The 25523-nt window shown below is 38.7% G+C and overlaps 1 protein-coding gene across 3 annotated transcripts; it reads left to right on the top strand.

The window, feature by feature from the left end:
- LOC140010976 (protein FORGETTER 1-like) lies at positions 1-25523 on the top strand. Of its 3 annotated transcripts, XM_072058703.1 has the most exons (32): positions 1-1138; positions 2346-2411; positions 2553-2726; positions 2804-2934; positions 3097-3173; positions 5466-5647; positions 5844-5921; positions 11390-11522; positions 12091-12151; positions 12232-12313; positions 13223-13351; positions 13448-13591; positions 13674-13773; positions 13898-14023; positions 14127-14197; positions 14303-14475; positions 14612-14705; positions 14850-14947; positions 15032-15167; positions 15320-15426; positions 15720-15815; positions 15923-16010; positions 16094-16214; positions 17763-17874; positions 17954-18077; positions 18144-18221; positions 18315-18433; positions 19159-19212; positions 19330-19432; positions 22453-22581; positions 23519-23630; positions 25047-25523. In XM_072058703.1, the coding sequence occupies exons 1-32, from the start codon at positions 668-670 to the stop codon at positions 25076-25078; spliced, it is 3801 nt and encodes a 1266-aa protein (XP_071914804.1). In that variant the 5' UTR covers positions 1-667; the 3' UTR covers positions 25079-25523. The 3 variants fall into 3 exon arrangements, 2 of the variants coding, with proteins under 2 accessions (XP_071914804.1, XP_071914805.1); XM_072058704.1 differs by lacking the exon at positions 18144-18221 and having other exon boundaries at positions 228-1138; XR_011818177.1 differs by lacking the exons at positions 22453-22581; positions 23519-23630; positions 25047-25523 and having other exon boundaries at positions 237-1138; positions 18161-18221; positions 19330-19405.

Raw genomic sequence — 25523 nt, 5'->3', positions numbered from 1 at the left:
AGGAAAGTCACGTCTGGTTTGTAAACTTTCCAAAGGAGAGTCACGTCTGGTTTGTAAGCTTCCCAAAGGAGAGTCACGTCTGATTTGTAAGCTTCCCAAAGGAGATTATGTACGCTGGAAAAGCAGATTTACTTCAATGAATCTCCGTTTTCATTATCAAAAAAAAAAAAGAGTTAAGTGATATTTTTGGCTTAAAATAAGTTTAAGTAATCAAAAGCTATCAAAGTAAATAGTTTAGTGATATTTTGTACAATTTGCTAAAAAAAAAGGATGGAGATGCAGAAGCACTGGGGGTTACGAGGTCTGGCGCCTGATTTTGAACATGATACCCGCAGATCAAAAATTTTGTCCATACGACATTAGCGCCGCGTATGATTTTCCCGTTTTGCCGCTCGCTCCAACCCAAACAACAGCTCGGTCTCGTATGGGCGTGGCCCTCTGTCCGCGTTAAACTGGAGTCACTGGTCTGGTCCTGGTTCAGTTATCATAATTGATACAGTACCGGGAGCTTCAACAACCCAAAATCCAATCCTAGTACCCTCTTCACCATTTTTTGGCGTCTGCTGTGGATTAGTAACGCGTATGATTATTGCTAATCGCGAGCCTTTTATTTGATAGTGATTACTGAATCAATTGCAGTTTAGAGCACTAGCTGACAGATTGGGAAATGGGGCAGCCGTCTGGGCCGCCTCCCCTAATTCCTTCCCCCCCTCCGCCTCCCCCTCCGCCATCCCTACCACCGTTGCCTGTCATCCAGGCTGGTGCCAATGACGCCGGTTGTCAAGTGCGGTGCGCGGGTTGCAAGATGATCTTAACGGTGGGAGCCGGCCTGACCGAGTTCGTATGCCCTAAGTGCAATTTGCCGCAGATGCTGCCCCCGGAGCTGTTGCGAACTTCACAGCAACAGCAACAGCAGCGCACTGCCGCTGCCCACGGCATTGATCCCACAAAGATCCAGCTCCCCTGCGCTCACTGCAAAGCCATACTCAACGTCCCCCACGGTCTTTCCCGCTTCAATTGCCCTCAATGCGGAGTCGACCTTGCTGTTGATCTCTCCAAGATTAGGCAGTTCTTTGCTCCGCCTCTCCCGGGCGCTCCTCCTTTGCCTACACCGCCCCCCCCTGAAGAAGTCAACGAGGTTTTATTTTTTCCTCTCCTATTTTCTCTGGCATTTTGGAACTTTGTTGGTTCTCTGGCAACAGCGATGAGCAGATGGTGTGGAGTACAAAACTGATGCTGATGTGTGATGTTATTATTCCACTCTGAAGCACCCGTATTTTAATTTCCAAATGCTAGACCTTTGTTTCAGCCTAATTTTTCTCCCCATATCATTTTCCAACACGTTGATATGAAATCTAGATAAACACATGCTCCGCATATATTCATTGTTTAACTCTAGTGCATCCAAGTCCATTTGAACTTAGTACTTGTAAGTTTAGCAGTTTAGGAGACATGTTGCAGCCATTTAATCACATATTACCTTCTCATTATTTGTATTGCCTAGTATATCTTTGATGCTTTTTATATATATGGAGAGAATTTTGCTTGTAAAATGTGACAGAGCTTGAAAGGTGTTAAAGTGTCTGTCTCGGGATACCTAAGCAATGCTTGAATTTAGTAAACATGTTTCAATAAGACCTTTAGATAAATTGCTACTGAAGTTAAGTTGAAGAGTACCACCAAGTTGGCCGCTTCATTTGTCATGGTATCAGAATGGTAGCTAACCTCAAACGTAGGAACTAAATGCTAAGAGGTCTATATGCTATGTCCATGAAGGGTGGGAAACACATCTAGAGCCCATAGAGCAACCTCTAGAATTCTACATTTCTTGCTTAGGTCCTGATTTTGAACTGCTTGGATCAGGACTAGCAAGGCGGTTGTGGTTGTATTTGCAATTCCCAATGCTTCCCATGTTGAATGCTTTTTGACAATTTGAATAGTTTCTATTACTTGGATGCAATGAGAGTAACGACTTGGTTCGTTAGTTTAGACCAGTGGCTTAAATCAAAAAGTTGTTAGCTTAGTATGCCACCCAAGTAGTTGCAGATTTGGCATGAAAAGGTCTTCGGGAATGATCTGCCAGCTAGTTTGCACTTGAAAAAATGTATTCCCTCTTGTTGTTAAATGTTGTCATTCTAGATTATGGCTGATAGGCCACTGGAAAGAATGAAAGAAAAGGTCATTAGTTTATGCCCTAGGTTAGGGTTTAATTGGAACGTAAAATGAGATACCGTTTACTTCCATAGAAGTGACACTGCATATTCTATGCATGGAGAATGTTTTAAAATTGGAGAGTTGAAGATTTTCATACTTTGTTATCTCCTGTCCATGGAAAAACCTTTCAGGTTGCAATTGAGGTGGAACGAGAAGAAGATGAAGGTGGTATGGTTGGGGAAACATTCACCGACTATGTAATTATTCTCATCCTTCTCATACGTCTTTGTGCCTCAATCATTTTAGCATTCACCTGTATGTTTTGGTATTTGGAAACTAGGAAGAACAGTCTTAAGATTTTGATTTTCAATATTCTTTCAACTTTGAGTTCTGTGCAGCGGCCTCCAAAACTGTCAATTGGTCCACCCCATCCTGATCCTGTGGTGGAGACATCATCATTATCTGCAGTTCAGCCTCCTGAACCAACTTATGATCTCACAATCAAGGATGACCTGGAAAACTCAAAAGCATTATCATGTTTGCAGATTGAGACTTTGGTTTATGCCTGTCAGGTTTGTTGTCAGTTCATCATTTGGAATCAAAATTTCATTTAAATGTCACCTGCCATATAATGGTAATTTCATAACAGAGACATCTTCAGCACCTTCCAAGTGGCTCCAGGGCAGGCTTTTTTGTTGGAGATGGTGCTGGAGTGGGCAAAGGGAGGACAATAGCTGGGTTAATATGGGAGAATTGGCACCACCAGAGAAGGAAGGCACTGTAAGCTTTTATTTTAAGCAATTCTTTCACATATTATGCCTCAATGTGCTGTAGATTGTGTTCATTTTTTCCCTGTTTTATAATCTCATCAGTGGATAGTCAATGCTGCCATATAGTTGAAACTCACACGGTGTAGTCCCTGTTTCAAATGATTGCATACAGGTGGATTTCTGTTGGTTCAGACTTGAAATTCGATGCAAGGAGAGACTTAGACGATGTGGGGGCATCCTGCGTTGAAGGTAGGAAGTTACTGTCATAGTATCAGTTCTTTTTTTTTTTTTGGAAGCAAAGAATGTGCTAGTTATAATCCTGCTAGTTATAACCTGAAACTCTGGATTTTGAAGATATAATTCTGTCTTTAGGCCATTCCCCCACCACTTTGTATGATGCTTAATGGGGGTAGTTGTCAATCTAAAGATGCATTTGGTCAGTTTGCCAGTGTTGAGAGCATCTTTGAAGATACACAATTCAGTTCTGAATGAAAATTTGTTAGCAGTGAGATGCTTTGTCATTGATGCAACTTTAGGTCATTGCAGATTGTGAGGGTGTATGGTTTGATGTGGAGAAGCCCCATCGAAAAGACACAATAGATGTCAAAAAAGGCTGAATTTAATCTATCAGTGTATTCCTCTGGAAGAGGCAGTTTTTTTTTTTAAATACTGGAACATCTTCCGATAGATTTCGGTGCTTTATTCGGCTTGCAGGAATTAAGCTTGAATTTGAATTTCTTTAGTTTATGTTATTTATTAAAGATGCCAAGAAAAAAAAGAATTTGAAATTCTTGTTAGGGGATCCATTTGATCATAGGAAACAAAACATCTGCTGAATTTTTATGTCAACTTTTAAAGAATTGATTCTGGCACAGAAGTGCTGTTTATGGGTTACAGTTCTTGAGTTACTGTAATGGTTTGGAATTATACTATATTCATTTTTGTTTGATTGCTCGGATAATAGTATTGGGGTTCTACTTTAAAGCTGGACTTATGTAGATTTTTTTTTTGAGGGTGTTGTATCAGTAGTCCTGATTTATGACTAATTTTATCTGCCTCCTCTTTATGCTCTTGTGTAACTTTAAAAGTTTGTGCTACACTAGTCTAATGCCTTCCGTAAAAGGCAACTTATAGAAACATTACACTTAAATAGACCTTTTTTTTTTATTTTTAATTCACAGTTTGTGAACTCTGTTAAGTAGAAAGCTGTGGTGGTTTCTCAGGGTGTGCTTGGTAGGTGTGTTTTTTGCCTGTTTTTAGTAGACTAAGTTTTGTTAAAATTTTAGCAACAGTTGTTAAAACACATTAAGTGACCCCAAAATGCCCAAAAACACACGCCCCGTTCCCTCTTCCACCACCACCTCCCTAATCATTTCCACTCCATCTGCCAGCTCCACTTCCACTGGCTTCTTTCCCCTTCCATTTCCGCCTGCTGCCACCCCACCTCTTACTCTTATCCCCCTCCCTTCCTTCCCCTTTTTCCTTCGCCACCCCCTCCTCTCTTTTTCCCTTGCCCCCACTCGCCCTCCCCCTCAGATCAGATCCTGTCGAGCGACCAGACTGAGGGAGGAGGAGGGGCGGCAGGGGGAAGAGAGAGGAGGGGGTGGTGGGGGAAAGAGGGGGAAGGAGGAGGAGGGGAAGGGAAAGGAGTAGGGAGGGGTTGGCTGTGTGACTGTGGTGAGAGAAGGGAGAAAGGGGAGGAGAGAGGGGGGGTGAGGGTGGCTGCGGCCATTTCGTGCCCCTTTCTAAGATATTCATGCCCCTCTTCCCTTGGGGAAGATGCAGGCCTTTACCTGGAATTGACTGAACTAGCTTTTGGGGAATAAAAAGCTATCGCACATCTACCATATCTTGCCAGAAGTGAACCCGTTTCATATGATTTTCACGCCCCTTTCGTGCCCCTTTCTAAGATATTCATGGCCCTCTTCCCTTGGGGAACATGCAGGCCTTTACCTGGAATTGACTGAACTAGCTTTTGGGGATAGAAAAGTTATTGCACATCTACCATGTATTGCCAGAAGTGAACCCGTTTCATATGATGGGAGTTACGAGTGTATCTGGCACTGCTTTACTATCTGTTGCATGAGGACTGAACGGTAGAGAAGTTCATTAAGTTGGGATGGGGCATGTCAAGGCTGCTAGAGTCATTGATGCAGTCTTGCTTCCAAGGTCAATTCGCTCGATCAAGATAGCACATCGAGTTGGCTTAGTAGGGTTTCCTTCTAGATCTCACATGTTCCAAAAACATGGACCACTTACCTGATCAACATGCTTTAAGGCAGTTGCTGGCCTATAATGTATGTATATATAAATTTATCTATTTATATAAATGCACAATTTATGTATCTGAATTGTAACGGATTTTTATCGCTCTTCTATGCTGCTCGGAGACTAAGTTTATTGACCTGCAAACTTAATCGGTTTTGTGATGTTGTCCCGTACTTGATAAGTAGGAAGAAGTCTCAAGATGATCCTTTTCCCTGTTTTTGGCTGACATTTTAAGTATTTCTAAGCTAAGTTTCATTCATTTGACTTTTGTAGTGCATGCCTTGAACAAGCTGCCTTACTCTAAGCTTGATTCAAAGTCTGTTGGCATTAGGGAAGGAGTTATATTCTTGACATACAGCAGCCTCATTGCATCATCGGAAAAAGGTCGTACTCGTTTGCAGCAGCTTGTACAATGGTGTGGACCAGACTATGATGGTCTGATTATTTTTGATGAGGTACAAAGCATTCCATGTAATGCAGAAAAAAATGAATGTTTCCAGTTTGAAGTTTATATGCTTATCTTAGTTTTAGTTAGTGTACAATTGTTGCATATTCAGGGCATAAATGTGGGGCAGTTGTTGTGAATCATGCAAGATAAAAATGTCATGTCCGGTTTGTCTTATGCTATCTGGTTTAACCACCTTATTGCAGTGTCACAAAGCAAAAAATTTGGTCCCTGAAGCAGGAGGGCAGCCAACACGCACGGGGGAGGCTGTTCTCGAGATTCAGGTTTATCCTTGAAACTGAGTGACTGAAATCATGTATTTCTTGCAATGGTTTATGTGCTAACCTTTTATAATCAAACTCTATATACTGTAGATATTGGCTTTGTAATTATATTGTCCTATGTCTTGGTCAAAAAGGAAATTCCGGCACTGCAAGCTGTATTTCTCTGTGGCGCAGTCTGTCACACATGTTCACAATGCTTGCAAAAAACACATTCATATCCACCCAAATATCCCGCACCCGTCTTGTCTGCTTCTGGTGGTTCAGTTCTTCTTGTTTAAAAGCAGAAGATGTTATAAGGAGTGTTCTTCCGTGTACCTACATGCAATTTCTGCCAGCTGCTTTTAATTGAGCTACTTTGAAGTTTTAGATTTCTCATCTTTGCAGTATATAATGCATAACATTCGCTGCCTATCCTTGTTCCCAGTTTTAGGTTTCGCTTGTTTGAAAGCTGTTTATTATTATTAGGGTAAATACGGAAAATTCCCCTGTGATTAAGCTGTGCTATGGAAAAGCCAACCATATGTTCCAGCCCCTTGTGGTTTGAACTAATTTGAAAGGGCAACGGAAATCGTCAAAACTAATGGAGGTGGACAAAATGACACAATTACCCTAATATGTATAAGCAAAAAAAGACCTTCTAACAACTATCCTGCTTAAGCAAACCTACAGAAAGCTGCTTGAAAGCTGTTTATTATTATTAGGGTAAATACGGAAAATTCCCGTGATTAAGCTGTGCTATGGAAAAGCCAACCATATGTTCCAGCCCTTGTGGTTTGAACTAATTTGAAACAGCAACGGAAATCGTCAAAACTAATGGAGGTGGACAAAATGACACAATTACCCTAATGTGTATAAGCAAAAAAAGACCTTCTAACAACTATCCTGCTTAAGCAAACCTACAGAAAAACCCCTTGAGGTTAGGCCAACCTACAGAAAAGGTCCCTATGGTTACCTATTGCTGCCACCACCATTCTCCACCTTCTGCTGCCACGCTCCCCTCCATCACAACCCCTATTCCTTTCCTTTTTCCTTCTCTCTCTTCCCTCTCCTCTTCCTCCTTTCCCTCTCCTGCACCCCCACCCTCTCTCATTGCTGCCCCCTTTCCACATCTCCTTACCGAAACGGCAACGGAAATCGTCAAAACTAATGGAGGTGGATGAAATGACACAATTACCCTAATATATATAAGCAAAAACAGACCTTCTAACAACTATCATGCTTAAGCAAACCTACAGAAAACCTTGAGGTTAGGCCAACCTACAGAAAAGGTCCCTATGGTTACCTATTGCTGCCACCACCATTCTCCACCTTCTGCTGCCACCCTCCCCTCCATCACAACCCCCATTCCTTTCCCTTTTCCTTCTCTCTCTTCCCCCTCCTCTTCCTCCTTTCCCTCCCCTGCACCCCCACCCCCTCTCGTTGCGGCCCCCTTTCCACATCTCCTTACCTCCTTCCCGTGACCAGATCTGTCACATGAGAGAGGGGAGAGGCTGTGGGGAACGGGCAATCTGGTCGTGACCCCTTCTCGGCACCCCTTTCCCTCTCTCCCGTGACTAGCTATGGTTGCTGGAAGGAGAGAGGATGCGGGTAAGTGGCCATGAGGGGAGGAGAGGGAGCAGGGTGTAGGGGAGGGGAGGGAGAAGGGAGAGGAGGAAGAAGGAGAGGAAGGGCTGGTGATGGAAGGGAGGATGGCAGTGGAAGGTGGACAATGGTGGTGGCAAGAGGTGGGGGTTGTGGTGGAGGAAGAGATGAGGGTGGTATTTTATTTTTGTTTATTCATTTTTTGTATAGAGATAAGGTGAGTTTATTTAGGAGCTTTTATTTATTTATTTTGTGTATAAAAAAAAAGGTGAGTTGCATTTGGGAGTTTTGGGTTGTTTTTGAGAATTTTATGAGTTCTAAGGTGTTTAATAGGTATATCAGCTAAAAGTTTGATTAAAAAAATTATTTACTAGCTAGTTGGGTTTGTTTGAATATCAAAATTTTTTAAATAATATTTTACTTATATTATAAACACATTTTTCAACTAACCCTTTTGTATGCTCGATCATTTTTTTGTTTCACGTACATCACATCATAAAAAGTGTTACAGTAATTATTCCAAATAATACTCTATCCAAACAAACCTAGTAGTATTTTAGCGTGTTTACCAAAACTTTCGAAGTAGTATGGATTAGGTACTTTTAAATTTTAATGATGTTTTTGAAACATTATACTACTTCAACATTATTAGTGTATCTCAAAAACTTTTCATTATACATGTAGTGTTTTTTGTTTTGTAATATATTTTAAAGTAATTTTAAAATTTATTAATTTTTTTTATCACTATCCACCGTAGCCCCTCCGTACTCTCTCCTCCTCCCTCCTCCCTTGCCCCCCTCCCTTCCCCAACCCCCTTCCTTCCTGCTCTGGTGGTGGCCGGTGTGATCAGAGAAGGGGAGCAGTTGAATTGACGGTGTCTTTTTTTTTTTTTTTCTATTATTATAAATAAATAAATAATATGGGCAGGTGTCAAAGGACTCAAAACTGAGCCATAGGAAATACATGGTGGTAGCTGTAGAGTGGGTAGGGTCACCGGCAAGAAACGGAACCGTGAACAAGAATGGTAGTAAGTAGTATTAGAAGAAATCGGACAAAACAAAAAAGAAGAAAGAAGGGAGGCGTGGTTAACCTCTGTTTGGCGTTGGACCAGAACGGTGGCGGGCCCAGTGTAGACCACAGCCGTGAATTTCTGGAGTTGTACTGTACGCCCATTTCTATCACCAGCTAGTGCTTCGTGTCATTGTCAATTGCCATTGTCAAGTCCGAGGACAAAATATCTAAAAATTTTTAATAAGTATTCTAAAAGGTGCTCTAAAAAGTAGTCTTAATTTTTTTTAATGTTTAAAAAATATCCCAAATATATTCTAAAAACTCTACTACTCTTAAATATTCCAAAATATACTCTAAAAAGTCTGCTACAGTAAAATTTTTAAAAAAACACCCCCAAAAAAAGCTAATCCAAATGGAGCCTATGTTTCTCAGTAAAGCACCCTTAAACTCGTTAATTTAAATGATTTTTGTTGATTTTTCACTTTAGTTCAAACCATGAGGTACCAGATTGTATGATTTATAACCATAGGGGGCTTTTTCTGTACAAATACTCGCAAAAGAGGCGTGTGTATTTCAAACCCGTTAATTTAGATGATTTCTGTAGCTTTTTTAAATTAGTTCAGACCACGAGGTACCGGAGTGTATGTTTTGAAACTCTAGGGGGCTTTTCTGTAGGTTTGCTTAATTGCAGGGCGCTTTTCTATATTTTACACTTATTATATTGTTATTTTTGGCGTATAATTGTTTCTCCTCACTTGTTCTGAAGCCACATGGGTTAGCTACTATCAGCTGTAAGTAGAAAAGTTGAAACAACTTCTGCAGATACATGGAGGTAGTTAAAGCCATTGCACTTTAAGTCCTGAATTGCGAAGAGGTTACTTCAGTTAGGTTTGAAGATGACTGATTGCTGGGTGCAGTTGCTAAGAGCATGGTTGTTAAATGCTACTGATGATAGCTAATGTTGAAGGTGAGGTTTGGAACTGATAAATTAGGTCAAATCAACAATGAACTGAAGCAGCAGTTTCAGGTTGAGCATCTTAGAAGCCTTATCTAACTGATTTGCATTCATGATTAGAAGCTGACACTCGCAAACTTTCATATTGTGTGAAAGTTCTCTTAACAAGTTGCATTGAGTTAAATACTTTAGATTAGAAGATATTTTCACCAGCATTTCGAATTATAAGAAATTTTAGTAAGAAGACTGAGCTTAGGGGTTTCAAATTTATGAATACGGAGGTGCTGGTTTTAAGGTGCGAGGCAAGTTACAAAATTTCTATGTTGATGTTCTTGTTTGAGAAGTGACGCTTGCCACATTATACTTTTTGGGTCTTGCGAAGTCATAACAAACTGTAGTAGATTTTCATTGAAAGTTCAAGTAACAACTTAAAGAATTATTTTATATGTTTTTTGTTCCCTCTTTTCTCTTTGAATCAGTTTATCTACATATTATATGCTTTACTCAAGGTCATATTTGAAATTGGTTCCTTAGCAGAAAAGATGGACAATGCTTCTAATAGTAAGTGGACTAGATGGAATACTAGAACACAAACGGTAATAGGTGTAAAAGGAGCTAGAGATAATCATTTATGTGATGTGTGGAGGAGGGAAACATTAGTTTACTAGCTGACTTTAGTATTGGTTTAAATGCCAATGGGGGTGTTGAATGCTGCCAGGCTCCATTCAATTTAAACTAAAAAGGATCCAAATTTGGTTGCATGTTGTTTCTTTTGCTACGTGCAGTCTTTCGAGTACCATCCAGAAGAAGGGAAAAAATCTCTCTCTACATATAATGCATGAGCCATGGGTTTGGTGTTAAAAAATTGTGTCATTATTTATTATTCCAAATATACCATTTCAAGATTCAGCATGATACATCCACATCTTATTTGCCAAACTTCCCAACCCTACATAACTGCCTCCACTATACTCTTTCCATAGCCAGGCTTCCACTATTCAATAACCTCCTAATCAGGTGTACTTCAATACATCACTTTCCATCTTGCATCTCATTTCCATTTCGATTTCACCTTCCTGGAAAACAAAACAGACTATGCACCATAGTTGATTCTTTGCTCTCAATTCTCACTTCCAATTTGGGTTTCACTTATTGAACTTAAAACAGCTGCTGTCTTCATGTTGATTAAGATGATAATTGTATGCACATCGAGCATTCCAGGAGTACTGGTGTTAAAATAATCTAACAGAATCTTTGATGTGCAAGTAGGTTTCTCAAACTTCCGCTAATTGATTTTGTGTTGGAGAAGTGGTGCTGAATTGTTTATAATGGACTTAAAAAGGAGAAGTTGTGATGCTTTAAATTATTTTTCTGTTTCTTTAATCATGATCATGTTGATCCCCTATTCCCAGTATATGAGATTTGATTTTTGTTTTTAAATCCATTTTTTATTGGCTCCAGGTTTACAATTACTAAAGACTGAAATCTAGCAATGCAACCTTGATTTCTATTAATGTAGTGAAGTAATTTGTACTTTATCATTGTGATTTCAAATATGAAAGTTATTTTTTCTCTGGGTTGCCATCCAAAGGGGAATTGAAAGATCTAACAAAGAGAACCAGTGGGACTACTTTTATGTTTGTCTTCTCTTTTGCATCTCATGAGATATTAAGATTGCATGTCTACAATGCTTCATCTCCTGGTTATCTGCATTTTAGAGAATTTGCTCTCGCTAATTCAGATGTATTATCACCCACGTGTAGTCATGAATGTTTCCTGCCGCAGACAATAATTTGTGCACCTCGGGCACAAAAATTATTAGATAATTTTTTTAAATACATTGTCAGTGTAAAGATTCTCTAACGAGCCACTACTTGAGCTAAATTGACTTCTAATTTGTTGTCTTAACCATATATTACAGGCTCGGCTTCTTCAAGCTCGTGTCATTTATTGTTCAGCAACCGGTGCTTCAGAACCTCGCAATATGGGCTATATGGTTCGCTTGGGTCTTTGGGGAGCTGGAACTTCTTTTCTTAGCTTCCGTGATTTTCTAGGTGCGATTTTTGTTTGCTGAAACAGACAATTTTTAAAGAATCCTATGCTGTATATTATCGAACTGCTTGTGATTGAAGATATGCACAGAGAGGGATCGATGGAATGTTGTAGTCAAACCATTATGATGCGAACATAGGATCCAATGATTCATGTTCAAGTCATACAAGTAGTTGATCCATTGGAGTTCATCAAATCATCCATTGGAGTCATCAAAACCGGATCCCTTCTCTAAGTTTTGTTGTTTATTTAGCTTATCAATGTTAAGTTGTCGTCTGTCTACATCACATTATATGGTGGTAAAGATTAACCCTTCACATTCACCGATTGATTCTGGACTGCATCCTTGAAGTTTTGAGGGATCATTTGCGATGTCTCTGTATTTCATATTGGAAGATTTGGGAAATTGGAAGCACGTAAATGAGTCACTTTCCAAGGGATGAGAAAGGCCATAATTTAGATATCAGCTATTAGAGAAATTTTTTAATATAGGAAAAAGCTCGTGCTAATAATGTACAATCCTTCATGCATGTGTAATATTTGCTGAAGTTTCAGTTGGTTTTTGTTCAGGTGCTATGGAGAAAGGGGGAGTTGGGGCACTCGAGCTTGTTGCAATGGACATGAAAGCAAGGTTTGGACTTCAAATTTTCTTGTGGATGACTTACATTTCAAACTACGAGGGGATTTGATTCCTTGTTGTAAACTTTCTAGGGGTATGTATGTTTGTCGTACACTGAGCTACAACGGTGCCGAGATTGAAGTTGTTGAAGTACCATTAGAGGCGAAAATGATGGTACCGTGCATTTTTCAGCCGAATTAGAGCCCTTCGTTTACATCCTACATGTTAATGTTGCTTAGTAGTACTATTTTACCATCTTGATATCAGAATGGTAACCCTATGCCTTTGCTGCTAAATATTGAAAGTAAATTATATGATTATCTCTACTGAACAGTTTAGCTGGTAATTTCATTTCCTTGGTAGCTATATTTTGCTCAACGGGAAGGTCACATTTATTGCTTGTCATACCTACTATTCGGTCTGTCCTTGATGCATGGGGAGTTTTTCTGGTGTCTTAACACTGGAGCTTGACTGAGACTAGGATTATTCTGTTGCCAGATGCTTAATGATACTATATAAAGGTCTATTGTCTATCACTGTTATTAAACCACATATAAGACCAATTATTGTCACCGGCCTTTCTTTTCACAGACACTTGGACTTGAGGAGGCAAGACTTGTATAGAAGTGTATTTGGAGGGACAATTTTATTCCATATGTAAATTCACTGGAAGTTCCACCTGATCCACTAAATGGAGTGCAATTACATCTGCTAATTACAAAAAGTGCCAGTTTAACTGATATTATATGTATGGGACGATACAAATTAACAATTTTTGAAATGTCTTTGGAATCTCTTTAAAGCTTATACTTTCCTTCCATGTTACCCTTATTGTTGTTGGAAGAAATTCATGAAAAACACTGATTATTTCAGTCATAGTTGCTGCTTCTTTACCCTATTATGTGACCATGCTTTTGACATGTGCAGATTAGTATTGATAATTTTTAACGACCAATGGACATTTCGTGATCCGTGTGAACAAACATCACCAACTGAAAATAGCTTTTCTTTGTATGAAGAAGGTCTTTGTGTTCTTTGACTAGGCTTTGCATGACCTTGGTTTTCTCACTTGTCATTTCCTAGGAAATGTATAAGAAAGCGGCTGAGTTCTGGGCAGAGCTGAGAGTGGAATTGATGTCAGCTAGTGCCTTTCTGACTACTGAGAAGCCCAACTCAAGTCAATTATGGAGATTATATTGGGCAAACCATCAGGTACTGAGTATCTTGAATTTTGGCTAATAATATAGTTCATAAAGATTAGTTTCACTTGTGGACTTTTGTTGAAAGAAAGTTTCTGCATTGTCATAGCGTTTCTTTAGGCACGTGTGTATGTCAGCTAAGGTGCCTGCAGTGGTAAGACTAGCTAAGCAAGCATTAGCAGAGAAGAAGTGTGTGGTCATAGGCCTGCAGAGTACTGGAGAGGCACGAACTGAAGAAGCCGTTTCAAAATATGTGCGTCATTTCTTCAATGCAATTTACAATTAGCCTGACCATGTTCACGATTTTCCCATTGTTCAAATATGTGCTTATACAGGGTCTTGAACTTGATGATTTTATTTCTGGGCCTCGAGAGTTGTTGCTAAAATTTGTGGAAGAAAATTATCCATTACCTGAAAAGCCTGAACCACTCCCAGGTATGAATAGTATTCTGTACGGCTATTGTTTATCAGATCTTTACAAAATGTTGCTTGCTTCAATAGGTTATTGGAATATTTTGCACCTTTTGTTGCCTATGCGATTGACTTTTAATGATGTTAGAGGAAAGTGTGAAGGAGCTCCAAAGGAAGAGGCATTCAGCAACTCCTGGAGTTTCTTTCAGAGGGAGAGTAAGGAAAGTTGCTAAGTGGCAATCTGCAAGTGATGCTGAAAGCGAAGAATCAGAAAGTAAGCTAATTAAAATGTTACATATTTCATATTCTATGCATTGTGCTTACTTTATTGTTCATACGCTATATTTCGTATGACTGATTCATGATTACTATTGTAGTTGACTCTGAAGAAGAATCTACTGAATCTGATGATGAGTTTCAGATCTGTGATATCTGCAATTCAGAAGAGGTGTACATTCATTCATTCTCTTCTTTATTTACATTCATTCATTCTCTTCTTTATCTCAATAATGTCTCTTCTTATGCTACGTAGCCATCCTCATTTTTGTTGTAGGAAAGGAAGAAGTTGCTACAGTGTTCCTGTTGTGGCCAGCTTGTGCATCCTGCCTGCTTAGTTCCACCTGTTATGGAAACAGTTTCCAGTGATTGGTCTTGTCATTCATGCAAGGAAAAAACAGAGGAATATCTCCAAGCAAGACACGCCTATCTTGCAGAACTGCTGAAAAGGTTTTCATGTTTGTGAAATGACTCCAAATATCCATTTTCTCTTTGTTTGCCTTGCATGTAAACAATATCTTGTTTTTTTATTTTTTTATTTCCCGATATTATAGGTTTTTCAACGTGCTGATAAAAATGATTTCAGGTATGAGGGAGCTGTGGAGCGTAGAACAAAGATATTGGAATTAATTCGTTCTTTGGATCTTCCAAATAATCCATTGGATGATATTATTGATCAGGTTAGATAAAAGATGCTAATTCCCATTGGTATAACCAACACCATGAGTTCATCCACTCTTATCTTCTGTCCTTTTCCTTTTTTGGGTTAATTTTCTCTTCATCTTGTCCTTCAGTTCTTCCTGTGACCTCTAATTCTTATGCAGCTTGGTGGCCCTGATAAAGTTGCCGAAATTACAGGAAGGCGTGGCATGCTTATTAGGGCCTCTGGTGGAAAGGGTGTTACTTATCAGGCTCGAAACACGTCAGTATTGATTTGGTTTTGCTTTTCAGTGCTTTTCATCTTGTGGTTGCTGAATTGGTTCTATGTGAATTTATATTACTTCAGTAAGGATGTCACAATGGAAATGGTTAATATGCATGAGAAGCAACTGTTTATGAATGGGAAAAAGTTGGTAGCTATTATTTCAGAAGCTGGGTCAGCTGGTGTTTCTTTGCAAGCAGATAGAAGGGCCCTAAATCAGGTTCATTTTCAAGTTTTCATTGATTCTGTGGACATTTTCCGGTATTAGAATTCTGCTATCACTGAACCACGTCATGGTTCATTATCTTCAGTTGAATTTTGCTTGTTCTTTTGTCTTCATGTGTACAAGCCTGTTGGTCTTTTTTCCAACAGAAACGAAGGGTCCATTTAACTTTGGAACTACCATGGAGTGCTGACCGTGCAATTCAACAGTTTGGCAGGACTCACCGATCAAATCAAGCTTCTGCACCTGAGTATAGGTACATATCAGATTCTAAATCTAACTCGCAGTATGATAGCACTCCGTATAGCTACACAGTTTGCTTAAATGTGCATAGTGCATTGCTCAACAGCACCAAACAACATGGTGAATGACTGCACCAGTTTGATATACCGCAATGGCATGGCCAATGTGGTGTATGATGCATGGTTTAACATGGCCTCTAATTCTTTTTGTGCTTTCAAGTCTTCATTCTTTTCCATTTCCCTTTCAAATTGGTTTCCTTTCACGTACAAGAACTATCTGGTAGCCACTTCCCCTTTTACCTTTCAGGCTACTGTTTACGAATCTTGGTGGTGAACGGAGGTTTGCATCCATTGTTGCCAAGAGACTGGAATCTCTTGGAGCACTTACTCAGGGAGACCGCAGGTAACTCTTGTTTTGTCCTTAACGGATGTTTAATAGGCTAAGAAACTAATATGTTGGATACATGTTTCTATCAAACTATTAGCACTGATGCTGCTGAAAATTCATAGGGCTGGCCCAACTCTAAGTGCTTATAATTATGATAGTGCATATGGAAAGAGAGCTCTGATGATGCTGTACAGAGGAATCATGGAGCAGGTTTTTTGTAGTTTATTTCATAGTATTATTTTGGGGTAGTTGGAAATTTCAAGTAACTATTGAATTTTTTTTCTGCTTTTCAGGACTCTTTGCCAGTTGTACCACCTGGATGCTCGTCTGGAAAACCAGATGCAATCCAAGATTTTATTTTGCAGGGGAAAGCTGCTCTTGTTTCTGTTGGAATAATAAGAGACTCAGTTCTTGGTAAGATTTCAGCCCTATAGCCCTGTCAAATTGGTTGCAAATAAGCATGAAACTTTCACCTACTTCTACCATAACAAACAGGTCTTCTCCTTTGTCTTGTTTGTTTTTCGGTCTCTGCACAAGTAGCAAGTGAGTTTCCATTCCTTAAGTGGGATGAAAATGAATTGGTAAACCAGACACCCCTCTGTTGTGGTTCATGTTGTCATGTTAGGTTTTGATGATATATTCCATACCTGGTTAAAAAACCGATCCTTGAAGGTTTGAGGTTTCTTTGTTGGTTGGATTTCATGGGAAGACCAATAGTATGCTGCTTGTCTGCTCTGCTTTCATCTGGGAAGAAACTTTTTTATTTCATAATAAACAAAAGAAAAAAAATTCTGTCTTCCTGCAATTAGCAGGCAAAAGCTACGCGACTTTAATCTAGATTCTTACAGGAATGGGTTGGATAGAAGTGCTATCTGGTTAATTGTATAAGGGTTGAATCTCCTATTAATAATTGAGAGTATCAGGAAAGCAAGGGTGTTCCATGAGGTCATTTCAGGGAAGGGAGGTGGTTGTTACTGTGTTTTTTTCTTAAAACACTGTATTTGGAGATGTGCAGGGAGAAGGTATGGATTCAAAATGTGGTATTTGGGGAGCAAAAACAGCTGATTTATTTAAGGTATGGCGATGTGTAGGGAAGTGAAGGATGATTTGGAAACTTAGAGTTGCAGAGTGTACAAGCTTGGCAGTTTACTGGGAAAAGGTTTGGGGAATTTTTTATATGGAAAAAAACCTTTAGAGATCATTTTCCATAGATTTATGTGGTTATTGCTACTGCAGCTGACTTGAGGAAAGGAGCAATCATTAGGTTATAGAACTACGTGATTTTGGAGGATGCATGCCTGATTTGAAACTATACCAATACATCTAGGATGAGCAATATTGTGGAGGTTTTCTGACGCTGATATAGAAGAAGACAACTTAATGTGGCAAAAATTCACAGTTTTGTATGAGATTTCATGTTAGACAGAGAGTATGATTTGAAGAAAGTGTGATATGGAAAGAGTCTATAGGTGGCTTATTTGCCAAGTATCTATTATCATTTACCACTGATGAAAATATGGAACGAAATGGAGAACATAAGCAATCCTGGAAAGCACTTTACCGTCCAATGGGGGAAAATTGCAGGAAAGCTTTTCTTTTACTACCAGAAGTTGTAATGGAGCAAAAGTTGGCAACTAATTCCTCAGGCTATGATGTGGTGACATTTGTTAGGAACTACGGCATCTGAGACTGTTAATATTCCTCTTTTTCCCTGTTAAGAATCCTCTTATGGAAATTTTTTCTGTGTTTGTGTGCATTTTTTTTCCGGCAGAGAAATCAATTATAATGTTTAAGCAAACTGTTGTCTGAGTCTAGGAGTTTCTTTCATCTTTGGTCTACCCCACTACCTTATTCTATCCTTTTTCTTTGAATTATTAAGTTATTTGGTTAATCAATATGAGAAAATTTGTAAGGTAGGCAGTGAGAACCTTTTGAAGTGTTATATCTTGCATTTGCTTTAAGGTAATGGAAAGGATGGCGCAAAGATTTCTGGGCGTATAGTTGATTCGGATATGCATGATGTTGGGCGCTTCCTCAACCGCCTTTTAGGCCTTCCACCTGAGATCCAAAATAGGTTTGTAGTTGACTGGTCAAGTTGGGAACACGATGTCCTTATGTGCTGTTATAATGGTGTAAATTTGATGCGGGTACAGGCTGTTTGAGTTATTTGCTAGCATCCTTGATCTTCTCGTTCAGAATGCACGTGTTGAGGGACATTTGGACTCTGGCATTGTTGATATGAAAGCCAATGCTGTTGAGTTACAAGGGCATCCAAAGGTTATCCTCCTCCTACTAGTATTATTGCTTAACGTTAACCACGTCTTAACATCCATAATCTTGCAGACTGTTCATGTTGACAGTATGTCGGGGGCGTCTACTATATTGTTTACTTTTACATTAGATCGTGGGATCACATGGGAGGTAGTACTTTTATACAGAAGCCATTTTATACTGCATACTTCTCTGAAATACAATTTGAATTTTGTTTTATTGTCTTATTTTGTCTTACTGCAGTCTGCGTCTAAACTGCTGGAAGAGAGACAACAGGATGGATGTGGTCTGACTAACAATGGATTTTATGAATCTAAGAGGGAGTGGTTGGGAAGACGACACTTTCTATTAGCATTGGAAGGGTACGCCTTGACCCATTGTTATGAAGTTATGGATTTCCTTAACTTTTGGTTGATAATTGTGGTCCATCATTTTCTGAATCAAGTTGTCACATATTTCCTTAACCGATTTTGGGTTAATGTAGCTTACAGACGAAAGTTTGGGTTTGTAAGTGCGTGTCCTTTACAATGTAGACATCCAAGAAAGGAAAAGAGCTAGAAACTTTCAAGCCTTCCCCTAGCTTGGTAGATATAGTTAAAATTTGAACTTCACCTTATGAATGTATCACAAATTTGACAGGTTCATAATTGAGCCCAAGGCAGATTCAAATCGAGCAAACAAAATTGTCAAAATCATTAAAAGAGTGCTCAGATCAGCTTGATTGCAGCTATATTTGGTGTTAAGTAGATGAAATTTTTTTATAACTAAAGCTTCTGGACAAGTTACAATTTTTTGTGGTAGTTACCATCAGGTGTGCCCGCTAGATTGCTCCATTTATTTGAGTTGCATACACGTGGGATCACTTCAACCCAGGGGGAACTTAATGTGTGATTAGGAAAAGGCCAGGCCTTTGTTTTGTCTGATTTTTTTTCGATGTAGCACTTTGCAGTTGTAGTCCTTGGTGCCCTTTTATTTATTCAGAATCTGATTATGGTTATTTATTAAGGCTTTATTTTTTCTTTACTTACATCCTCCATCAAAATGACATAGTGAAACTCAATTTGATGGCCTTGTTATTGTGTTTCAGTTCTGCCTCTGGTTTGTATAAAATCTTCCGTCCTGCTGTTGGGGAGGCATTAAGGTAACAATAATAATTTTCTCTTCGATAACTTTCCAGATCAATATACATTTCTTATTATCAGCTGCATATCTCTTCTCTCTTCTTGCTCCCTCTCTTGTTGGTTCTTTCATCTTCCAGGGAGATGCCACTTACAGAGTTAAAGGATAAGTACCGGAAGATTTCTTCATCAGAGAAGGCTTGTACTGGTTGGGAAGATGAATATGATGTTTCATCCAAGCAGGTAATCAAATTCCGACCTTGTTACTGTATATTTGTCTTCAGAACAGTTATCATGCTGGTTATCTGTTATTGTTTTCTTGTTTGATTAAAGGATTTGGTGATATTGGTATAAGTGATATGACCAGTACATGAAGGAGAACATCCATTATTTGATAACTGTCAGAAGTCCTTTGCTTGTTAGATGGTTGTGTGTGTAAGTAATAGATTGGAGTTGCTTCTGATTGTTGAATTTGGGATGGACCATATCTAGCACTAAGAGTACATCTGTGCATCTGTGCTAGGAACCACACTTAGTAACAATCAATAAATTTCCAAAATTACCTCTTTTTTGAGGAACTCATGTATTTTCACAAGTGGATATTTACGCCGTATTGGTTGATTGGGATTACTTCACTGTGACAACTGAAGAGTTTGTAGTTAGAACTCAAGTAAGTAAAATCAATTCGACAACGGAGCAATGCCTACTCACCCAATATGATCTAAACTTGTCCGCTTGAAATTGATGATAAGCTTCTTGCAGAAACGGTGACTCAAAAGTGATACATATGCATGTCAATGGATCGGCCCAGATCCAGACCCTTATGGGTTTGGAAAAGAAAATCTAGATCCAGCCTCCCGAGTCTAGGTACCCCAATGGGCATCCACGTGAATTTTTTGAATATTAAGTTAAAAAACAATAAAAACATATGGAATTCAAAGATAACAAAAATACAATCTAATTACTAATTTCAAATAACCAAAAAAAAATCAAGAATGTTGGGTGTAATAAAGAACGAACAACATGAAATATTATCAAGTAATTCTATTTGCTTGAAAATTTTAATTTGTATTTGACATTTAAACTTGCACGTGCTCAACATTTTTATTTGTATGGGTTTGGGTAGGACTTGGATTTGGGTTTGGATCTGAATCATGGAAAATCAGACCATACCTAGACCCATATCTCTTTCACAGGGTCTGGATCTAAGTAGGGTTTGGGTTTGAAAATTTGGACGCAAAACCCAAAACAAACATGATGAATCTTAGTTGGGTTTACATAATACCTGACCCATTGGGGAATAGCAATAATAATAAAGTAATTAGAATGAAAAATTAAACTTTTCTCCAAATCTAAAGTTCTACGAGATCAACTCATGGGAGATAATTTCATTAAAATACAAAAGAAAGCTAGATCTCTGGTTGTCCATCCCCAATATGGACTGATTGGAATTCTTGCTCTCCACGAATCACCATAAAAGGAAACTAAATAAATCTAAGATCCTAAATCAAGGAAAGGAAATAATCATTTAAGTCCTATAGCACTAAAGGCCACTCTACAACAGAACCTGGTATATAGAAACTTGGGAATAGAAACTTTTAATTCGTAAATGCTGCATCAATTCTCCTCTGGTTGGAGGAAAACTTGTCCCTGAGTTTTGTATGCTTTCCATGATCTTTCCATGATCAAAAGGATGCCCTGACAGGCTTTTTCATGCCTTCTTCTACTTTAAAATTTGCCAGTAGCGAAGTACTGGAGTTGTTCCAAACTCACTCATTGTATCTTTGAAGTGCTGAACCAAGCGGTAAAAGTATTTCTTGGGATGCTCTGTCAACATCAAAGGACACCATACAGCTCCTTGAAATGAGTAAAATCGACGTGTTTGAATGTTGAACTTTTGTATCCTCCATGAAGTTTCTCCATTTCAAATCGTTACAATCTCCATAACTCAAATTTTTATCAGCCAAAAAGCACTGACTGGTGAGGAAGACATCTATTCACTTCTAATAGTGGAAATTGAAAATAATTTTGAAGTGAATGAATGTTCAGAAGGACAAACTTGTTTTTGGATTGTGATAGTCTAGCTTTGTATCTGGAACCGTAGAACATTTTTAGATCCAACTGGTTGAGCTGTCTTTGGTCTTGTGTCATAGACTTGGTGAAGATTTTTATGTAGAGGCTTTGATGATTGTTGTAGAATCTCCAGATCTAACACTTGGACCATCATGCGGTTAAACATCATAGATTGGTGGATAATTCGTGATTACTTATCACTGGTAGACTCATAATTCACTTTCAGACTACCTTCAAGTGTTTCTCATATGTTATAGCTGAATTGCTTCTTATCCTGAAGTTCCCTCGCTTCTAAATGCATGAGCATATCCAACTGTTTGGATATCCACTCAAGACGTCCTTCTATCTCTCTTAACCCATGCTGCATGTAAGTTTAACAATCTGTGGATCACTTTGATACCAAAAGCTGTGAAAAGGGGGTACTTCAATTCATGAACGAAGTCTAGGTTTTCAGGGAAAACCAATAGAAACCTTGATTTGGGGGCTAATTAGCACCAGCGCTGAAGTTCGATGAGATGAAGTCAAAGAAGAGGATTTCATTTGCCAGAAGGCTAGATGTTTAATGCCCAATCCTCATTCTAGACTAGTAATTTCTTGCTCTCCAATAAACAAATATAATAGGAATGCAAGTAAGTTTAGGATCTTGAGTCAAATATGGAAAGGAAATAATCATTTAAGTAATTGAATAACCAAGGAACTGGTAAAACAGTCCTGGAATAACTAAAGCAGCACACTGCTACAGTACCCTGTGAACGTTAATTCCGAAATGGCAACTTTCAAGCTGTGCCATGCAGCATCTTAAAGGATAGGACTTCAGCTTCTTTTAGTAATCTGGTGAGTCTTTCAGAAGAAGAAGATCCTACTTTTAATATGCATAAGTATTTGGAAAGCCTACATGTGATTTTTTGGTTCATATACTTCAAGTTCTTCTTATGATCATTAAGGGTGTGGTTCATAATAGTTGCATGATTTGCTGCTCCAAATATGACTTCTCATGTTGTTCTTTAATATATTTGTAAACATATATGTTTGATTAATCTTTCCTACTCTATGAATGTAAAAATCTTTTTACACTAGCACATAATGTGTATATGCATATGTATTATGTACTTGTTTTATGTAATGCGTGTCTTGTGTGCACATATACTGGTTACAGTTCTAATATGAGTCTCTGCAACTTTTCTGTTCAGTGTATGCATGGACCCAATTGTAAGCTTGGGAGCTTCTGTACAGTGGGCAGAAGATTGCAGGAGGTAAATGTGTTGGGTGGCCTTATTCTTCCCATCTGGGGAACTATTGAGAAGGCTCTCTCCAAGCAGGTATTCTTTTTCATGATTTTCAGGGCATGTTAAATTTAGGGCTGCAAATGAGCTGAGTTGAGTTGAGTCGAGTTGACCTTTGGCTTAATCAAGCCGAGCTTGACTGAATTCCACCAAGCTTGAACTCGAGTTCAAACTTGAAAAGCTCTCAATGTAGAACTCGAGCTCGAACTCAAATTCAAGCCTAGTCAAGCTCAAGTTCAAGCCTAATTGAGCTCAAATAAAAATAAAAAATAATGATTTTCATGTTTTTTAATGTGCATAAAATAGACGATTGACCTTTTGAAACGATAAAAATATTGGGGATATATATGTAAGTTCACTACTAATAATAAAGAATATTAAAAATATATCAATTCAAGCTGGCTCGACGAGCTAAAGAGCTGAATATCTCCGTACTCAGCTCGACTTGATTGGCTCGGCAAGCCAGTTCGAGCTTGAGTCGAGCTTTGACTGAGCGTCGATTAGTTTGCAGCCTAGTTATAGTTGATGAAAGCTTCTGAGTATTGCAGACTAGTTACACAAGAGCTCATCCTAGTCTCCCCTTGATCCTTCACATTTTTTTCTTCCTGTAATTACTAGCACTAAGATAGAGTTAGGGGCCCAGGAAAGGAATTCTCATTTTCATTGTTTTCGGTTCTGAGCTGCATGCATTATTCTGTTTGAATTTGTTAGCATCTATGCTTTTTAATTTAGATTGTCAGTTGCCTAATTCTCTGTTTCTTTGGCTGAGTGCTTCTCCTCCCTCTCTCTCTCTCTCTCTCTGTGTTTTGGGTAGGCTCATAGAGCGTGTATACATCTTCTGAAGCAATAAGCTGCTTGTGACTCTAAATTTAAGCAAAAATGTGGCCCTTCATTTTTCTGTTCCTTTTTTAAACATGTGATTAAAGAGGAAAGAGATATCCAGTGAGTGAAGCCCCATTACATTTCTCTGCAGGCCCGGCAAAGCCATAAACGGATCAGAGTTGTCCGGATTGAAACTACCACTGACAATCAGCGGATTGTTGGATTACTAATCCCAAATGCTGCAGTTGAGTCTGTGCTTCAAGGTCTGTTCTCTTCATCTGTCTCTGATTTGTATTTTGTGCTAATGAAAGTATGTGAAATGAGAAAGCTTTAGCGCATATTTGAAACCATGCAAAAACTTGTATTTCATTAATCCTGTTATTTTCTATGAACTGCAATATTAATAGTTTTGCACATTTTTCAAGCTTTGATGGTTTTGTGAATTGTCACTTGTATTACCAAATGAGTCATATGAATAAATTTTGGATTTGGTAGGGTTTCTATAGGATGTCAGGGGATGATGTGATGCTTTCCCCTTCTGAATTTAGTTTAGTATCATCAAACACCACTCGGCTCTCTGTATGTGATTTCGTTGAGAAATTTGAATTTATAGTTTCTACTTTTGTCATTCTTTGTTTCTTTTATCAAGCCCATCATTTTATATGTTTCATTATGGTTCTGATAATCAGTAAGCCATCTGGCTTTAGTCTCAGATTGGGTATTTGGAAAGTATCCAAAAAGTTGCTATTTCATGGCTGATACCCAACTGCAGAGTCTCGGGTTTATTTTTTTAGTTTCCTTGTTATCTCTTGAGTTGCACCTGAAAATAAAGAAACTCTTAGCACTCAATTTGAAATATCATAAATCTACTTTTTCCAAATACTAGCTTTCTATCTGCAATGTCTACCATATTTTGCTGGAGTCAAGTATTTTATATGATGGCACTCTGTAATTGGTAGTTGATACTATGGGTTTGCACCACTTCGTCTGAAGAAAGGTGTTGCACTTTTAAGCAATGTCACTGGACTTGGGTATCAGTGTTGGGTACAGGTATCCGTCTAGGTGTGAGACTCGTTAACCTTCTGAAACTAAGGGGCTACACCTCTAAAGACTTGGGCATGTTTACGGGGGTGCATCTTGTATCCTAATTTGTAAGTAACACTTTAAGCAAATATGATAATTTAAACCAGCTTAAATTATTTTGTCTTGTGTTTAAGAGGAAATTATATTTTTATCTGGATATCTACTATTGTGTTAATCATTTGAGTGCTGCACAAGTAAAAAATGTACACAGGAAAAGGAAGAAAACGGACATTAGACATAGTTAGAATTGAAATCCAACTCATGCACTTATGGTGGCTTCAACCATGATATAAACTTTGCATCCTTTTCACCCTTTAACTTTGTCATGTCATGTCTGAGATAAGTATGCCTGGGGAGGAGTAGAGTTCGAGTAATAGAGTTTTTGAGGCTTTCAGCTAACCATTTCTTTGTTGGTTTAGAAAAGTCAAAAGTATCAGGGATAAGAAATTGCAGTAGCATTTGCCTTTAAAGCTTGGGCAATGGCACTGTTACATGCATGATTGCTAGTCCGTATGTCAATGCTCGAACCATGTTTGCTCCATATTAAGCAAGATCCTTGCCTAAATGATGATGTTGCGGGTGCATTCTGTTGGCAGATTTGGCATGGGTCCAAGATATTGATGACTAAGCAACTTTGATGACACAGTTTTTTTTCCACCTTTGATGACCAAAGTCACTGCCAGCAATTTCTTGTGGTAATGCCCTTGGCAACCTGCGGCAGCATCAATGTGCAATAACAGTCATATTTTGGGGAAAAACTGGGTGACTCATGGTGAAAGGTGAATTATTCTTGATCCTGTTGCAAGAGAATGAAATTCCGCTGGCTTAGTAATTGTTAATATCCTTATTTTTAGGAGCTCATTTTGGGCTTATAGTTTCTGTAAGTTACAAGCATTACCGTGATAGGCAAAATGCCGGGGTGAACTATAGCTGGTTGAGTTTCTGGACAACATTGCAAGTGTAATGTATCAGACACAGGCCTTGCTTTTGCAGCTAAAGCAGTTGATAGAAAATGCCTTTCCTTGTGGGTGTTGTAGCTCGTCGTTTATGTATAATAGTATGGCTTCAACTCA

The sequence above is a fragment of the Coffea arabica genome, chromosome 7e (assembly GCF_036785885.1).
Source record: "Coffea arabica cultivar ET-39 chromosome 7e, Coffea Arabica ET-39 HiFi, whole genome shotgun sequence".
NCBI classification, from domain to species: domain Eukaryota; kingdom Viridiplantae; phylum Streptophyta; class Magnoliopsida; order Gentianales; family Rubiaceae; genus Coffea; species Coffea arabica.
Note: the sequence above shows the minus strand (reverse complement) of the source record. Positions and strands in the feature narration are given on the sequence as shown.

Excerpts from the sequence above, each read along its gene's own strand:
- LOC140010976 (XM_072058703.1), top strand. The coding sequence starts at position 668 with ATGGGGCAGCCGTCTGGGCCGCCTCCCCTAATTCCTTCCCCCCCTCCG. Across the intron at positions 14,476-14,611 it reads CTTGCAGAACTGCTGAAAAG|GTATGAGGGAGCTGTGGAGC; the intron begins GTTTTCATGTTT and ends AAATGATTTCAG. Across the intron at positions 19,433-22,452 it reads ATGATGTTTCATCCAAGCAG|TGTATGCATGGACCCAATTG; the intron begins GTAATCAAATTC and ends TTTTCTGTTCAG.